At 51.5% G+C, this 14,128-nt stretch overlaps 1 protein-coding gene and 1 long non-coding RNA gene across 7 annotated transcripts in view; one reads left to right on the top strand and one right to left on the bottom strand.

The window, feature by feature from the left end:
• LOC138690756 (uncharacterized) overlaps nt 1–10,527 on the bottom strand; it is an 87,019-nt gene extending 76,492 nt beyond the window's left edge. For 4 of the 6 annotated variants that reach the window (XR_011329536.1, XR_011329534.1, XR_011329541.1 and 1 more), the window contains exon 1: nt 10,212–10,527. This is a non-coding gene — a long non-coding RNA (uncharacterized lncRNA). Of the gene's footprint in view, nt 1–2,880; nt 3,566–10,211 lie in introns of those variants that run through there. The other 2 variants (XR_011329537.1, XR_011329535.1) reach the window with 2 other exon arrangements.
• Nucleotides 10,528–11,540: 1,013 nt separating this feature from the next.
• On the top strand, nt 11,541–13,595 carry POU3F4 (POU class 3 homeobox 4). The gene has a single exon (XM_069811562.1). The coding sequence runs from the start codon at nt 11,627–11,629 to the stop codon at nt 12,776–12,778; it is 1,152 nt and encodes a 383-aa protein (XP_069667663.1). The 5' UTR covers nt 11,541–11,626; the 3' UTR covers nt 12,779–13,595.
• The last annotated feature ends 533 nt before the right edge of the window (nt 13,596–14,128 follow it).

Genomic DNA, 14,128 nt, shown 5'->3' with positions numbered 1-14,128 from the left:
CCGAAATACCTCAGGTAATGGTCGCCACGCAAAAGTCACCATTGGCTTGCTGCCGTCACCCGGTGGGGGTATCTGCGCCATCTCCCGTGTCACAGGTGTCTGGCGACTCCTCACTGATAATCTCTGCTCCTGCCCTCATCGCATTAGGTACAGCACACCCTCTGCACGTTGGAGGTCAGGTCGCATCATCACCTCACCGCACCAGAAAGGAGGCAAACTATCTTATATGGGCTTAGATTATTGCGGACACTATGCAAAATAATCCTGATATCGCTCACTCAATCTTTTGTTTGGACTAAGCAAATCTCCAGTTCAGGTAACTCAGCCTAGCTCCCCGCATGTCAATACTACCCTACTACCAATTTATGTCAGCTGAAGGTCTGGCCCCACGTGCGCTTCTGAACCTGGTAAGAACCCATTGCTGCTGACACAGCAATATCTACAGCCACCTCCACCGACTCTTCTTTGTCTAAGAGTTTTTTCCATCTACAGGTGCACAGGCGGGTACGACTCCTTCAACGCAGCAACCAGGGCTTTGCCAAGAGATGTCCGTGGACTTTAAACACACAAGAAATCAACAGCCTTTTACTATAATCACTCTTTGAGTAATTTAAAATCAGAGTTACCCACGTGGCTTCGCTAAATAAAAAGTGATCTGCAGCCTACAAATCTGAATTCAAAACACGTTCACATGAAACATTCAAACTACAGAATACAGTTACAGCTCAGTCCTTGGTGGACGCTAGTCACTACTGTAAAACTATCGCATGCATTATTTTAAAAGAAAAAAGTGAAGGGTATAATAAGAACGGGGGTCAAAGCCTTTCCAGGCTTGCCAAGGGTTAGGTCTTACCAATGGAGTAAAACATTTAAGCTTTAAGGGAAAACTATAAATGCAAATATATATGAAATGAACCATAAAATAGGTTTCTTATGGAAATTCATGTCTCATAACAAGAACGGTACAAATATTTCATAACATGTCAAACCCACTGTATATGCACATTCATGCTTTCCTCACTCCTGGCACTATAACCGCAAAAAATGAAAAAAAGGTAACTTAACGGCGCCGGTAACGGGAGTTTTCCAGTCCTGGGGTATGGAACCTATATCTCAAGAAGCTGGTTCAACCTGCAATCCCAGTCAATAAACGAAAACAACAGGGAAACTGAGGAGACGGCGTCAGAGGGCTCAAACCAGCAAGATCCCAACCCAGCAGCCCTGAGTCTTCGCCATCCTTTAAAAACACACCAGATACATCACTGCAAATCAAGCTGCCATGTGATTTGTTTTCTAAAACAACATCTCACTCTACTCTGCTGTGGAAGAAATTTAGTCCTTATTCCTTTTTAATATTCATAAGGTACGGAGCTACATTAACAGCTAAGTTTTAATTTCAGAAACGTTCTGACATTTACAAAGAACAGATTCCAGCCCTGGTTTCACACTAGGTTTTTTTTCCATTATCACTGTTATTACTGGTATTAGTATCACTGCAGAAGTGATTAAAAGGTCCTGGACATCTTATTAAAATAATCTAGATCTACTCGCCTCTTCAGCATCGAGATACATTCTGTTATTTTATAAACAGGAATAAGCTTTCTGGAAATGAAATTTGAAGTACCGCCTATTCCTCTCTTCCTTCTGAAACAGAGGTACTTTTGCTGTTAAAAACGTATGTAAGAATTATTCTGAATATTTGCGGCAGAGGCAAAAATATTTACTGTTTAATGCTGAACGCTCCCCAGATCTGCTCATGAAATGTGGAAATAATAAAAGAGCAGTAACAAGCCAAATCTTCAAAATTCTCTGGGAAGTCAAGGAGAGAGATGCCTCCTGGAAGTCACCAGCATTAGTCCCTACGTCTGTTTTCAGGTGATCGTCTGCTGAAGCGCAGGCACATGAGGCTTACGATTTTACAGAAAGGGCTGGTTTAGCTGCAATTTTGGAAAAATCCATTTTTGTTTACTGAGGTGGCCCGGCAGTGTGACTGCGTACGTTTGTGCGTCAGACCTCTCTTCTGTATTCTTCACTAAACAGAAATTCAAAAGAGTCTTAGGCGTAGATTAAATGCTTTCAAAAATCAATTCTAGGCTGGCATAGAAGTTAACCAGGCTGACCTCGTGATTACAGACTAAACACTTCCTTAGAAAACAAAGTGGAGGAATATTTTATGTTTCAATGATTCTTTGAGATAGTACCACCACATATAAAAATGAGAAACCATGGCAATATTTAAGGAAGTTTATCTACAGATAATTGCCTGAGGCATTAAAACAGGACTCATTGAGGGGGTTGGGGCATTGTGGTATTGAAATACATTAACAAAAGGCAGTATCCAGTATACAACTCATCCAAACTGTTAACAATCAGTTTGAATTTCACGTGGCATTGCGAAAAAGAGAACCGTATAACCTAGCTCCTACCCGAGTACTCCGATTTTTTAACCTCTGGAACCTTAACATCGAGATAGGCGACGGCCAAGAAAGCGGTAGTAAGATACGTACTTATGCTAACGGCTAAAGAGCATCTTCCAAACTACCTTGGGAATGATGCAACACACTTAGGAAATATACTCCTTCAGTTCCATATTCCTGAGGACGGAGCGCATATCAAATGCCCAAGTACCAATGTGCCTTGCAATAGCGTTTTTTTCGTTCTCACTAGTGTCAACAGCAGAGTAACCCCAGAGCTTTCAAATAAACGTTTGCACTAGTTTGATCATATAAATGCGCTGCCCGGTAATTAAATCCAGTTTGTATTTTTAAAGTGCACACTGAGCGATATTCCGCACAGAGCCAAACCGCGTTCTATTTGTATCCACCATGTCTCAGTTCTGGGAAATCCATAAATTCATTTGTCAAAGGTAAAAATACTTACGCGAAATTCCTTCTAAATCTTTTGAAATGGTTTGTTCAAACTCTTGACATAGCGTTTTGCTCTAAACAAATTTCGAGACAACCCTGTGATTTTCCATCTCTGAAAATATACTGTTTCTCCTCCATGAAACCAGAACAGAGGGTCTGAGAGAAAGGAAATTATTAAGCATTCTAGTGGGTTTTTTCCAACAAAAACTAAGATAGAGGTCAATGAATAAGTATGTGCAGGCTGGAACTTAAATCCTCTGGGGTGACTGTAGGCTAATTAATAATTAATGCCAGAGACATGGTGTTTGAAATGCAGATGTGATAACTGGAGGCCTGGCAAAGCTGTTCAGAGGAAGCAGATTTGGATGCTATAGGGAATAGGCACTCCCTTGCCGGCTGGCTCTGAAAGCAGACCTGGGTGCAAAGCAGGGCCTATGGTTTAGATTATATTCCCCTCAGCTGTTAATTACCTGAACCTACTTTGAAGTTTTTCTCTTTTTATCCTCTGCATGAAAAGAGATTGGTTCAGCCAAGGGACTTGAAAAAATGATCAAATACATGGAGTAGAGGAGGGGAATAGAACTTCAGATATAAAAAAAGATAAGGAAGAAAAACACTCAGGGAAACATACAGGAACATATTAGGAAGCGCACGAGTCTGGCTCGACGTTGCGAGCGAGTTGTGCTGCTCCAAGTTATTTCAGCCATTAAGTAAACCCCTGCGCGTTTTATGAATAGATTTGTTAAAAGGAATCTCTCACTATATGTATATAGCTTACATTAATTATTTGATGAAAGTACCATAGGTGATTTCCTATGCTATTTTTAATTCAATAAAGTCATTTAAACCTCCTTATGTTTGGGGCTATTTAATGAGGTGTGCAACATTAACAGAATCACCAATGAGCTGTTACTACAAGTATTAAGGTTTTGCAGAAAAGCGCTCGTTTTCCGGGCGGGGATGAGGAGGCAGGGCTGGTGGGGATGAAGGCAGGGGAGGGGGGATGCTGCCCGCACCCCACCGGCGGGCGGGGGGGGAATTTGGGGACCGCAAGAAACACCCCCATTACCAAAACCGGGGGGGCAGGAGGGGGTGTACGTCTTGCAACAGCCGTCTCGGAGCCAAAGGGGTCCCCGGGGCCGGCCGGGCCGGGGTCACCCCCCACGCCCGGGCGGCAGCCGGCCCCGCTCGCCCTTTTTCGCTTGCCAGGGAGAGACCGTTCCCTTTTCAAAGCATCTCTTTTTTTTTTTTTTTTTTGACGCTCTTCCCCACTCGTTAGAGCCTGTCCGTTCAAAGGCTTCCCCGGCTAAACTTCCCGGCAACTTCACTAAAACCTTTTGAAACATGGGGAAGGGGGAAATATCTTTTTTTTTTTTTTTTTTTTGGCCCTTCCTCTTTTTTTTTTTTTCTTCTCCCTCCTCCCTGGAGTACAGTAGGGTGAAGCAATCTCCCATGAACTCAGGGCTGGCTGTGTTTAAAAATTAATTTGAAAATGCGTGTCTTCAAGGCGCAGGCGTCTCGCCTCTAAGCCTATCACCTTGGCATCTCTGCACAGCTTCTCCTCCTGCCGCTGAGAACCTCCGCAGCCCACTCCATCCGAAACCAGATATTTTTTCCCCAATTTCTCTTCCCGAGCCCCTTCTTTCCCCGCGATGCAAAGGAACCGCGGGACAGCCTGAAGGCAGAGCTATACACCTGCGGGATGAGGTTCTCCCTCCTTCGGGGGGGGAATTGCTAATTCTCCCGTGGTGGGTTGTGTACCTACGGCTAATCGAAGGTTGGAGGTGATGAGGATGACTCCGTCCCGGGGCGGGGAACCGCCTGGATCTGCCCCAAAACGGGCGTGGGAAGCGCAGCGGTGTTGGCGTCACGGGCGTGGGGTGGCCCGGGGAGAACCACGCCTGGGAGGGAGAGGGGCTTTTAATGAAATCATAACATTCCGACAGTTTTCTATTAAATCCTGCTAATTTTCGAGGTGAAGGCTGTGAAGTGAATGTGAGGAAGCATTAAAAGGGAATTGAATTTGCATTCCTTATGCTACAGGCACATGTTTACATGACCTTTAAAACAGAATTAAAGCTGTATCATCAGCAGCTGTAGGCAGTTCACATTACTAAGGCAATCAAATCAGAAGGCTAAACTAACTATAAAACATAAATTAAACTGATAGAGAATCATCCTAATTCACTGGCTTTACTCGCAATTTACTTATCCGCTACTAGCAATTTCTAAACAGTTTGGAGAAGAAGCAAATAGGAAATACTTGACCGTAGCACTTCAAACCCGGGTTGTCCGAGGGGGAGAGCTGCCTCGCCGGGGCTCTCCCGGGGGTTTTTCGGTAGCGACCGCGGGAATAACAGCCCGGGGCCGGTGCCCCCCCTCCCCGGCGAGGGTTCCTTCCCAAAAAGTCCACGAAGGGCCTAAAAGCCGGTACCTGCGACTCCTGCACCGCTAAACCTCCCACCTTTACCGGTTTGGCTCAAGCCTCCCGGAGTCCCCCCGCTCTCCGGAGGACCCTCACGCCCGCCGTTTATCTTCGAAAAGACGAAATAACTCCACGCCCAACAGAGTTCTCGTTGCACGGCTCCCTTCTACCCTCCTCCCCCACTCCCGGGAGGAAGGCTTTCCAATGATGCGCGAGTCAAAAAACCCCAAACAAACAAACAAACAAACAAAAAAAACCCCCCAAAACCCAATACCCACCCCCCCTCCCAAATCAATACCGCCGGTGATTTCATTGAAAGTTTGCAAAGTGCATTTCCCCGGCTTTGCTCCAGCTCTCCCCGGCGGAACGGGGCCGGCACCGGGCATCCCCTACCCCCCCCCCCTCCCCCGAACACCCCGACTTTGATTTATTCCTATTTATTTCTCGCAGGCGGCTCAGCCCAGGGGCTGCCTCTCCCCCTTTGCTGGCGCTTCTCCCGTCTGCGCTTCCATTTGTCCTGGGGACCGAGCTGATTTATTACCCCCCCCCCGCCTCCCCATGAACTTCTCCCCCCCCCCAAGCTCTCCGCGGTGCCCGGGACTCCCCGCGGCTCCTCCGCCCCGGGGGGGGGGGGGGGAAGAAAAGGTGCCAGGAGATGCCAGGGGAAGACCTTCCCGAGGGGGGGGGATGACCGTGGGTAAAACCTTTGTCTACTGCGACCCCCCCCCCGGGACACCCTGCGCGGAGCCAGGCTTAAGTTGCGCCTAGTCGCGGTGGCGAGTAAAGGGGGCTGCGGCAAAGCCACCGCCTGCCAAAGGCAGGGTCCCGTGTAAGAGAAACCTCAAGTGTGGTCCCTTCACACTTTTTTTTTTTGCATCGCCCAAGCGCGATTCAGGAAGGAAAGAGGTTTTTTTTTTAGCAACGCAGCCTGGCCTGAAAGTTCGGATTTTGTCCCCGCTTTGATTGGCGCGACCTGAGTGCAACGGGGAATAAACTTTGCACCGAACGGTAAATATCTCGTCTGTGGGAAAGCTCCGAAGGAGCAGCACCATCTACGTATTTGGGGATGTAAATCTGGGAATGACGAGGCGCTTCGAAGTGCGGGAGGCGGTTAGATCCCTCTGCAGGATCAGGAGCATCGCTGGATGCGTTGGATGCTGCAAGCTAAAGCTGGAAAAACGTATAGTTCGGGTTTTTTAAAAAAAAAAACAAAAAAACAACACACCAAACAACCAAACACACAAAACCAAAAAAAAAAAAACATTGTTCGGTAAGCTAACAAACAACAATGCAGGTATTTGTCATCCAAGGAATCGAGCTGTTTGTCTTCAATGTCTCATTAGTCCGCAGAGGTTAAATAGCATGCCGTTTGGTGCGTTCTCAAATCCAAGCCACTTCCCTTGTAATACGTCTGAGCAAAAACCTGTCCGTTCAGGAATTGGACTTGAATTATTTCTAAAATATAGCCCGGGTGGCCCCTGGTTTGGAAAAGGAGCCGGATCCCGTCGTGCCCCCCACACCCAGGGGCTCTCCAGCCCCAACCGCATCCCTGGAGCGGCCGCGCCGGTGGGTGAACACCCTCCCCACCCCCCCAAAAAAAAAACCCAAAACCCGAAAGGAGCTCATTCCTGCCACCACGCCTGTTCGAACGGCCCGGGGAGGAAAAAAGGGAAGGGACCCGCATCGTTGTGCGGGTCTCCGAAGTCCTGCGGGGAGCTCCGAAGCCGCCGTGCGGTGCCGGGACCGCCCGGGGAAGGGACCGGCCGCCGGCCGGGACCCTCGGCCGGAGCCCCCCCCTCTCTCCCCGGCTCCCTTTCTCCAGCCCTGTTTCTCGATTAAGCCCACCAAACCCCCACCTTTCAATACGTGGAGTTAAGAAACCGGCGAGAAGAGCGGTCCCACGGTAAAAATGTGCACTTTGGAGACACTTGCCGGAATATTTTTTTTTTTTTTTTGCTCTCCATTGCAAATCAACCAAATGTTCCAGACAATACCTGCTACAAACCAACCCAGCTACAAAATAACAGTGACCTGAACATGACGTGGCAGTCCACAAATGAACGACATTTTTTTTTTTCTCCCCCAGCAAGTACATCTTTCAAACATTAACAACGTGGGAAAAAAAATCATTATTAATAATAATAATAAAAATAATAGGCGATTCGAGCAGAGGAGCGAAGAGTCGCCCCAGACGCTTTGGAAACCGCAGCAGTTAGAATACAAATGCTATTTACCTTGTGATTTTCTCCTTTATTGTCCCTCCCTAGCCTTTCCTTTCTCCGGGCGCAGGACCAGCCCAGCCGCAACAACGCTCCCTCCGTGCCGGGCTTATTACTAACGGGCTGGTGCTCGGAGAGATTTGGGGAGGGGGGGGGGCTGCATTCATTCTTACATTAGGACTATTTTAATTTGCAATCTGTCAGTCCATCTCCTGGCTGCGGTTCTGTGATGGCAGTGTGGCTCTCCCTCCTCTCTCTCCCTGCACGGCATTTACTCACGTTCGAGAGCAGCCAACAGAGACCAAAAAAAAAAAAAAAAAAAAAAAAAAAAAAAGAACTAATTGAGCTTGTGTCGGCATTGGCTAATTTCTGCTAATACTCTGTAAATTCCTCTTTTTCCTCCTAACCTTCCCCCATGCAGGTTAGGGTTTCACAAAGCATCTCCGGAGATCCAGGAGCCAGTTTCTCAGCCCTGCTTCTCGCCGAGCTGATGGGTGCCTGGGCTTCAATGGTACTACCAGTACACAATAAAAACCTTAACTCCTGGCTTCAGAAACGGTTCAATTGCCCTTTCCCAACCCCCACCCCCCGTTATGATTGACTCTGGTTTTAAATTTGCACTTGTTCCCACCAAGCGCAATCTAACTCGTCCTGTCTCTAAAGTGAACTTGTGGTGAAGGTGAAGTTTTCAATATAGAGGTCATGACACCCAGCCACAGCTTACCGCTCCGAGCTTCATGCTGTATTAAACACAATCAAAACGAACCCCTTTTAGACCTTTTTTTTTTTCCTTTTTCTCCCCTCCCGCAGATAGAACAATAAAAAATAATAATAATTAAAAAAAAGTAATCAAATCAGCTCTGCCACCATAATAAACCCTTTCCTCCCGCTTCTGGGCTCGCTCTCCCCCAGGTCCCTACCTATAGAAAGGCACCTATAGAACCGGTTAGCAACACGACCACTTAGTTCTAGCTCTTCAAGGGCAATCTGGGGGGGTGGATGATGGGGGGGACCCCGCCGGTGGGGACCGCTGCCCACCGAGGGGATGGGACGGTTGAGCCACGCAGCCCCGGGTGACCCCCAGAAACTCTCGGTCCCGCCTGTGGCTCTGCCTGGGGGGGGGACGGACACGGGGAAGGAGGGGGGGGGGGGCTCGCCACAATCACAGCTCCTTCACTTCAAAGCGGGGGTTTTTCTCTATAGCGACTTCTAGCTGCCCCAAGACGGTAGGCTGCCTTCAGCTATTGTGCGATCTTTTTTCATGCCAAAGATTTAGCGGGGGGGGTGGGGGGGGGGGAGGAAAAAAAATAGATATTAAAGCGAGTTATTTGTTGGGGAAACGCGGGTCCCTCCAGCGTGGAGGGAGACCCAGAGCCAGAGGGCTGGAGCGCACGGTCCAAACCCAGAAACTTTTTTTTTCTTTTTTTTTTTTTTTTAAAAACTTTAATGGGTTTCAGTCTATGAAAAATAAGTTACAAATTCTTGCAACAGTAGCTTTGCATGTACTTATTTTTCTCCCATGTCCAGACGGGGTCGTCTATTGAATAAGGCTCTTTTATTCTGCATGGGGCAGGGGATTTGTGGCCATGGTCCCCCTTTTATTCCTCTCTCTATGGAAACCCAGATCATGGGGAGAAATATGCGAGGCTGAATAAAGCAAAGCAGCAGAAAGGACCGCTTGAGAGCGGCATCTGTTACACTTGGGAAGTTAGACTGACAGGAAAGAGCTAAAGAAACCCTCTCCAGCAGATTAGTTAGAACAGCAAGAAGATTTAACTATATGCAGATAAAAACACTTTAAAATACACCATACTCTCCTACAGGCGAGATGAGAGTCTCCTCCGTCAGGAGCGGAGTGCCGCGGAGCCGGGCTCTGCCTTAGATACATTTGCAACAAATATTAAAATGGGACGTTCGGGGCTTTATTTCCCTGCTAGAGACTCTGCCTTAATTAAACGGCGGATCTGAACATCTATTTTCACGGGCAATGGGATTTGAAAAATTGTTTCGGAAGTTAAAGTGCAAATTAATTTTAAATAATTTAGTTACGTTTTTATACAGTGCGGCTTTTCTGTGGCTTTTTTTTTTTTAATTATTTTATTTTTTTTCCTTCCGCGGGCTCCGCTGATATTTATTTCCAGAAGCTTATGAAGGCGGAGAGAGGTGGGGGGGGGGGGGGGGGGAGGGAAAAAAAAAAAGGAAAGAAAGGGTAAAAAAAAAAAAAGCAAACGGGCTGCTAAAATAACTCTTTCCCTGCCCTCCCCGCCTTCCTCCGCGCCTCCGCCGGGCAGAGGACCGGGGCCGGCAGGACCGGAGCTCTCGCAGAGCCATTTTTCATCTCCTGACCTCCCCGCTGACCCCCCCCGCTCCCCCACTACCTGAAAACTTGATTTTTTTCCTTCTTTTCCAAGTTGCTTTCCCTCCCTCACATCCCCCCCCCCCCGCTGAACTGCAGCAGGCGCGGAACGGGCGCGGGTGCGCAGCGGAGCCGGCGCCCGCCGGGGGAAAGAGCCCGGGGGAGTCGCGATATATCGCGATGTGGCTCCAGCCAAGCAGCCCGCTCTGCTCCTTAAGCCTTTGCCCCCTTTCGCACGCTGCGCCCTGGCCGAGCCCCGGCGAGAAATTATTGTGCTGATGATTATTATTATAATGAGGAAAGGCGATGCGACCCGGCTATAAAGGAATGAGAGGAGCGCTCACCTTATTTATATCTATTTTCTCATTTTCTTGAATTTTCTTCAGATCTGTCTTCTCAGAGAAACTAATGCCTTAATGACTTTCTGGTAGCTGCAAGCCTTCTTTTATTTCTGCTAAATATATGAAAATGTATGCAAATTTAAATCAAGCTTAACCTAGGAGCTCTTGCAATATATTTAATGGAATTTCAAACCAATAAGGGAACTCTGATGCAGCCTTCTGTAAGTGCAAATATAATTACGCAGCTAGGTTACCTCCAAAATTATGCAGGGAAAGGTCATTTTTTTTAAACTCGGGAGCGGTTCCGAGGTACCGGGGGGCTTTGGCTCTCCCCGCGGGTGCGGAGCTCCGCGGGTGCGGAGCTGCGGCGGGGCCGACCGAGCCCTGGGAAAGTGGGGGGGGGGGACAGATCTCGCCCCCCCCCGGTGGGGCCTGGGGACGGCACGTGTTTTTTCCCCCTTTATTTTCCCTTTTCTCCCGTGGTTTTTTTTTTTTTTTTGGGGGGGGGGGGAGGGTGTTCTTCCCCGCGGAGGCGCGCACCGCGCCCGCGTATTTCGTACAGCAAACTTCGGGGAGGCACCACCGGGATTGGGAAAGCGCCTTTTGGGGGCTTTTTTAATGATTTGGCGTGGGGTTTTTTTGTTGATTTGGGGGTGGGTGGGTTTGTTTTGGGTTGGTTTTTTGGGTTTTTTTTTAAGTTTTTTGGTCCTGAGCCCGCCCCGCGGGAGCGCACGGCGGCGCGGAGCGGCGGAGCCCGGTCGAACCGGCGGGGCCCGGGGTGGGGGGGGGGGGGCGGCCAGGGCCCCGGTGAGGCCGGGACCGGGGTGTGTGTGTGTGTGGGGGGGGGGTCACATCGGAGGCCGGGCCAGGCTGCGCCGGGGTGGTCCCGCAGGTCTGCCGCCGTTTAACCTCTGCGGCGCGCTCCCCCGGCGCTAATCGCTCCCCATTTAAGCCGTGCCCCGCGTCCTCCCCTCCGTCCCTCCCTCCCTCCCTCCCTCCCTCCTTCCCTCCCTCCCCGCCCGCAGCGAAGAGCGGAGCAGAACGCGGCGCGGAAGGAGTTAAGCGGCCGGGCGGCCGCCTCACGCCCGGCCCCCGGTGCCGGCGGAGTGATTCACTTCCTGCCTCGGTCCCGCCGCTCGGCGCCCCGGCCGCCCCCCCCCCTCCCCTCCCCTCCCCGCCGCCCCTCCCCTCCTGGCCCCGCCCTCCTCCCCCCTCCCTCCTCCTCCGCCGCCGGCCGGCCTCCTCGCCCCTGCCATTGGCCGGCGAAGCGCGGCCCCAGCGACGGCGCGCCCCCATTGGGCGCCGCGGCCGCCAGTCGGCGGTCGGGCCGCTGCCCCGCGGCCGCCGTGCCGGTGGATGTCAAAGGCTGAAGCGGCGGCGCCGCCACAGTATAACTCGTGGGGGGCTGCGCGGCGGCCATGGCCACAGCCGCCTCCAACCCCTACAGCCTCCTCGGCTCCGGTTCGCTCGCCCATGCGGACGGCTCGGGCATGCAGCAGGGGAGCCCGTTCCGCAACCCGCAGAAGCTGCTGCAGAGCGAGTACCTGCAGGGCGTCCCCGGCAATGGGCACCCGCTGGGGCACCACTGGGTCACCAGCCTGAGCGACGGCGGGCCCTGGCCCTCGGCGCTCACCGGCGGCCCGCTGGAGCAGCCCGACGTCAAACCGGGCCGGGAGGACCTGCAGCTGGGCGCCATCATCCACCACCGCTCGCCCCACGTCTCCCACCACTCGCCCCACGCCAACCACCCCAGCGCTTGGGGGGCCAGCCCGGCCCACAGCGCCTCGCTGGCCCCCCCGCCGCCCGCCGCCGCCGCCGCCGCCGCCGCCGGGCAGCCCCTCAACGTCTACTCGCAGGCGGGCTTCGCGGTGGGCGGCATGCTGGAGCACGGCGGCTTGACCCCGCCGCCCGCCGCCGCCGCCGCCGCCGCCGCCGCCGCCGCCGCCGCCGCGGCGCAGGGGCTGCACCCCGGGTTGAGGGGCGAGGGCGGCGGGGAGCACGGCGAGCTGGGGGGGCACCACTGCCAGGATCACTCGGACGAGGAGACGCCGACCTCGGACGAGCTGGAGCAGTTCGCCAAGCAGTTCAAGCAGCGGCGGATCAAGCTGGGCTTCACCCAGGCCGACGTGGGCTTGGCCCTGGGGACCCTCTACGGCAACGTCTTCTCGCAGACCACCATCTGCCGCTTCGAGGCCCTGCAGCTCAGCTTCAAGAACATGTGCAAGCTGAAGCCGCTGCTGAACAAGTGGCTGGAGGAGGCCGACTCCTCCACCGGCAGCCCCACCAGCATCGACAAGATCGCGGCGCAGGGGAGGAAGAGGAAGAAGCGCACCTCCATCGAGGTGAGTGTCAAGGGCGTGCTGGAGACGCACTTTCTCAAGTGTCCCAAGCCGGCCGCCCAGGAGATCTCCTCGCTGGCAGACAGCCTGCAGCTGGAGAAGGAGGTGGTGAGGGTCTGGTTCTGCAACCGGCGGCAGAAGGAGAAGCGCATGACCCCGCCGGGGGAGCAGCCGCAGCACGAGGTCTACCCCCACGGCGTGAAAACGGACACGGCCTGCCACGACCTCTGACCGGGGGGGTTGGCGGGGCAGAGCAGGACTGCGGGCAGCGCGGATTCGCTTCGGGTTGTTTTTGGCCGCCGGGGGCTTTAACTTATGGGTTTGGGGTTTTTTTCCGAGAGGCGGGAGGACGGGGGAGCGGGGGCTCCCCGCTCGCCGCCTGGGCAATATTTTCTCCTCTCCCCTCTCCGACCTTTCTTTCCGCTGATCAGTACACGGTGTTTACTCGCAGACAAGGTTTGGTTTCGGGCTCCGCTAGGACGAAGGAAAAAAAAAAAAAAAAAAAAGAAAAAAGAGAGAAAACCCACGGGAAAAAGAAAAAAAAAAAAAGAAAAGAAAAACCCGACAGAAAAGGAAAGACAGATGTGTGCCTATGAATAACCTTCCAGCGCCTTGGTTATATCAGCTGTATTTCAGGTGAATCTGTTTTACAATAGACTAGTTTTGCATTTTTAAAGACTTATATAGCGTTTTTAAATGTCTGAGGTGTTTTACTACAAACTGTACACAATATTTGTGACCTAATTTGTATCGAATTGAGCAGTCAAAACGTTTCTCCCTTCCCCACGCACCGGCAATGTCACCCAGCGGGGACGGGGCAGGGTGGCCGTGGCCTTTCCTCTCTCCCCCCCCCCCCCAGCCCCCCCCCCCAGGAGACGGGGTTCCCCTCCGCGCCCGCGGAGTCCCACGCACCCGCCCGCCACCCGCACGGTTCTGAAGAACGGGCTTATTTGTTGCAGCTTTTCTCTTCCTTTTCAAGAACTTCCCGACACCGTAAAACAGTCGGCTTACGATCCTCGCCTCCCCCCTCTGCTTCCAAGGAGAGGGGGGGAAAAAAAAAATTAAAAATAGTTATTTCTCAGAGATTTCTCCGAAATTAAGCATCACAAACAAAACCGTGGCATTTGCCAGTCTTTTTTCTTTCCGAAGATGAGTTGGGCTTTTTTATCAGCGCCAGACTGAGAGGTCTGTAGTAAAACACCTTTATACTTCTGCGCTTTGGCTTCGGAAATCAGTTTCTCTGTATTTTGTTTCGATAGTGAAGAGGAATGAGGTGTCTCATGAATTTCGGGGGGGTGGGGAGGGATACAGAAAACGCCCGCATTTGGTTCACGCTGAGCTTATTTCCGCGTCACAGGGAGATGCTGGATTTGTTGAAAAGCTTTTATAAAAAAAAAAAAAAAAAAACAAAAAAACAAAAAACAAACAAAAAACCACCAACAAAAAAAACAACCAAACAACAACAAAAAATGGACAGGGAGAAAAACAAAACAAAGAAAAAGTCACTAAAATGCTAAAACCATAACCATTTTTTGGGCACAGGGAAGTGCTGAGCTGTAACCCCCCCCCTCCTCCGCCCGG

This window comes from Haliaeetus albicilla, chromosome 23 (genome assembly GCF_947461875.1).
Source record: "Haliaeetus albicilla chromosome 23, bHalAlb1.1, whole genome shotgun sequence".
Lineage (NCBI taxonomy): Eukaryota > Metazoa > Chordata > Aves > Accipitriformes > Accipitridae > Haliaeetus > Haliaeetus albicilla.
Note: the sequence above shows the minus strand (reverse complement) of the source record. Positions and strands in the feature narration are given on the sequence as shown.

What these genes read in the sequence shown, in the direction of transcription:
- POU3F4 (XM_069811562.1), top strand. Translation starts at nt 11,627, where the DNA reads ATGGCCACAGCCGCCTCCAACCCCTACAGCCTCCTCGGCTCCGGTTCG.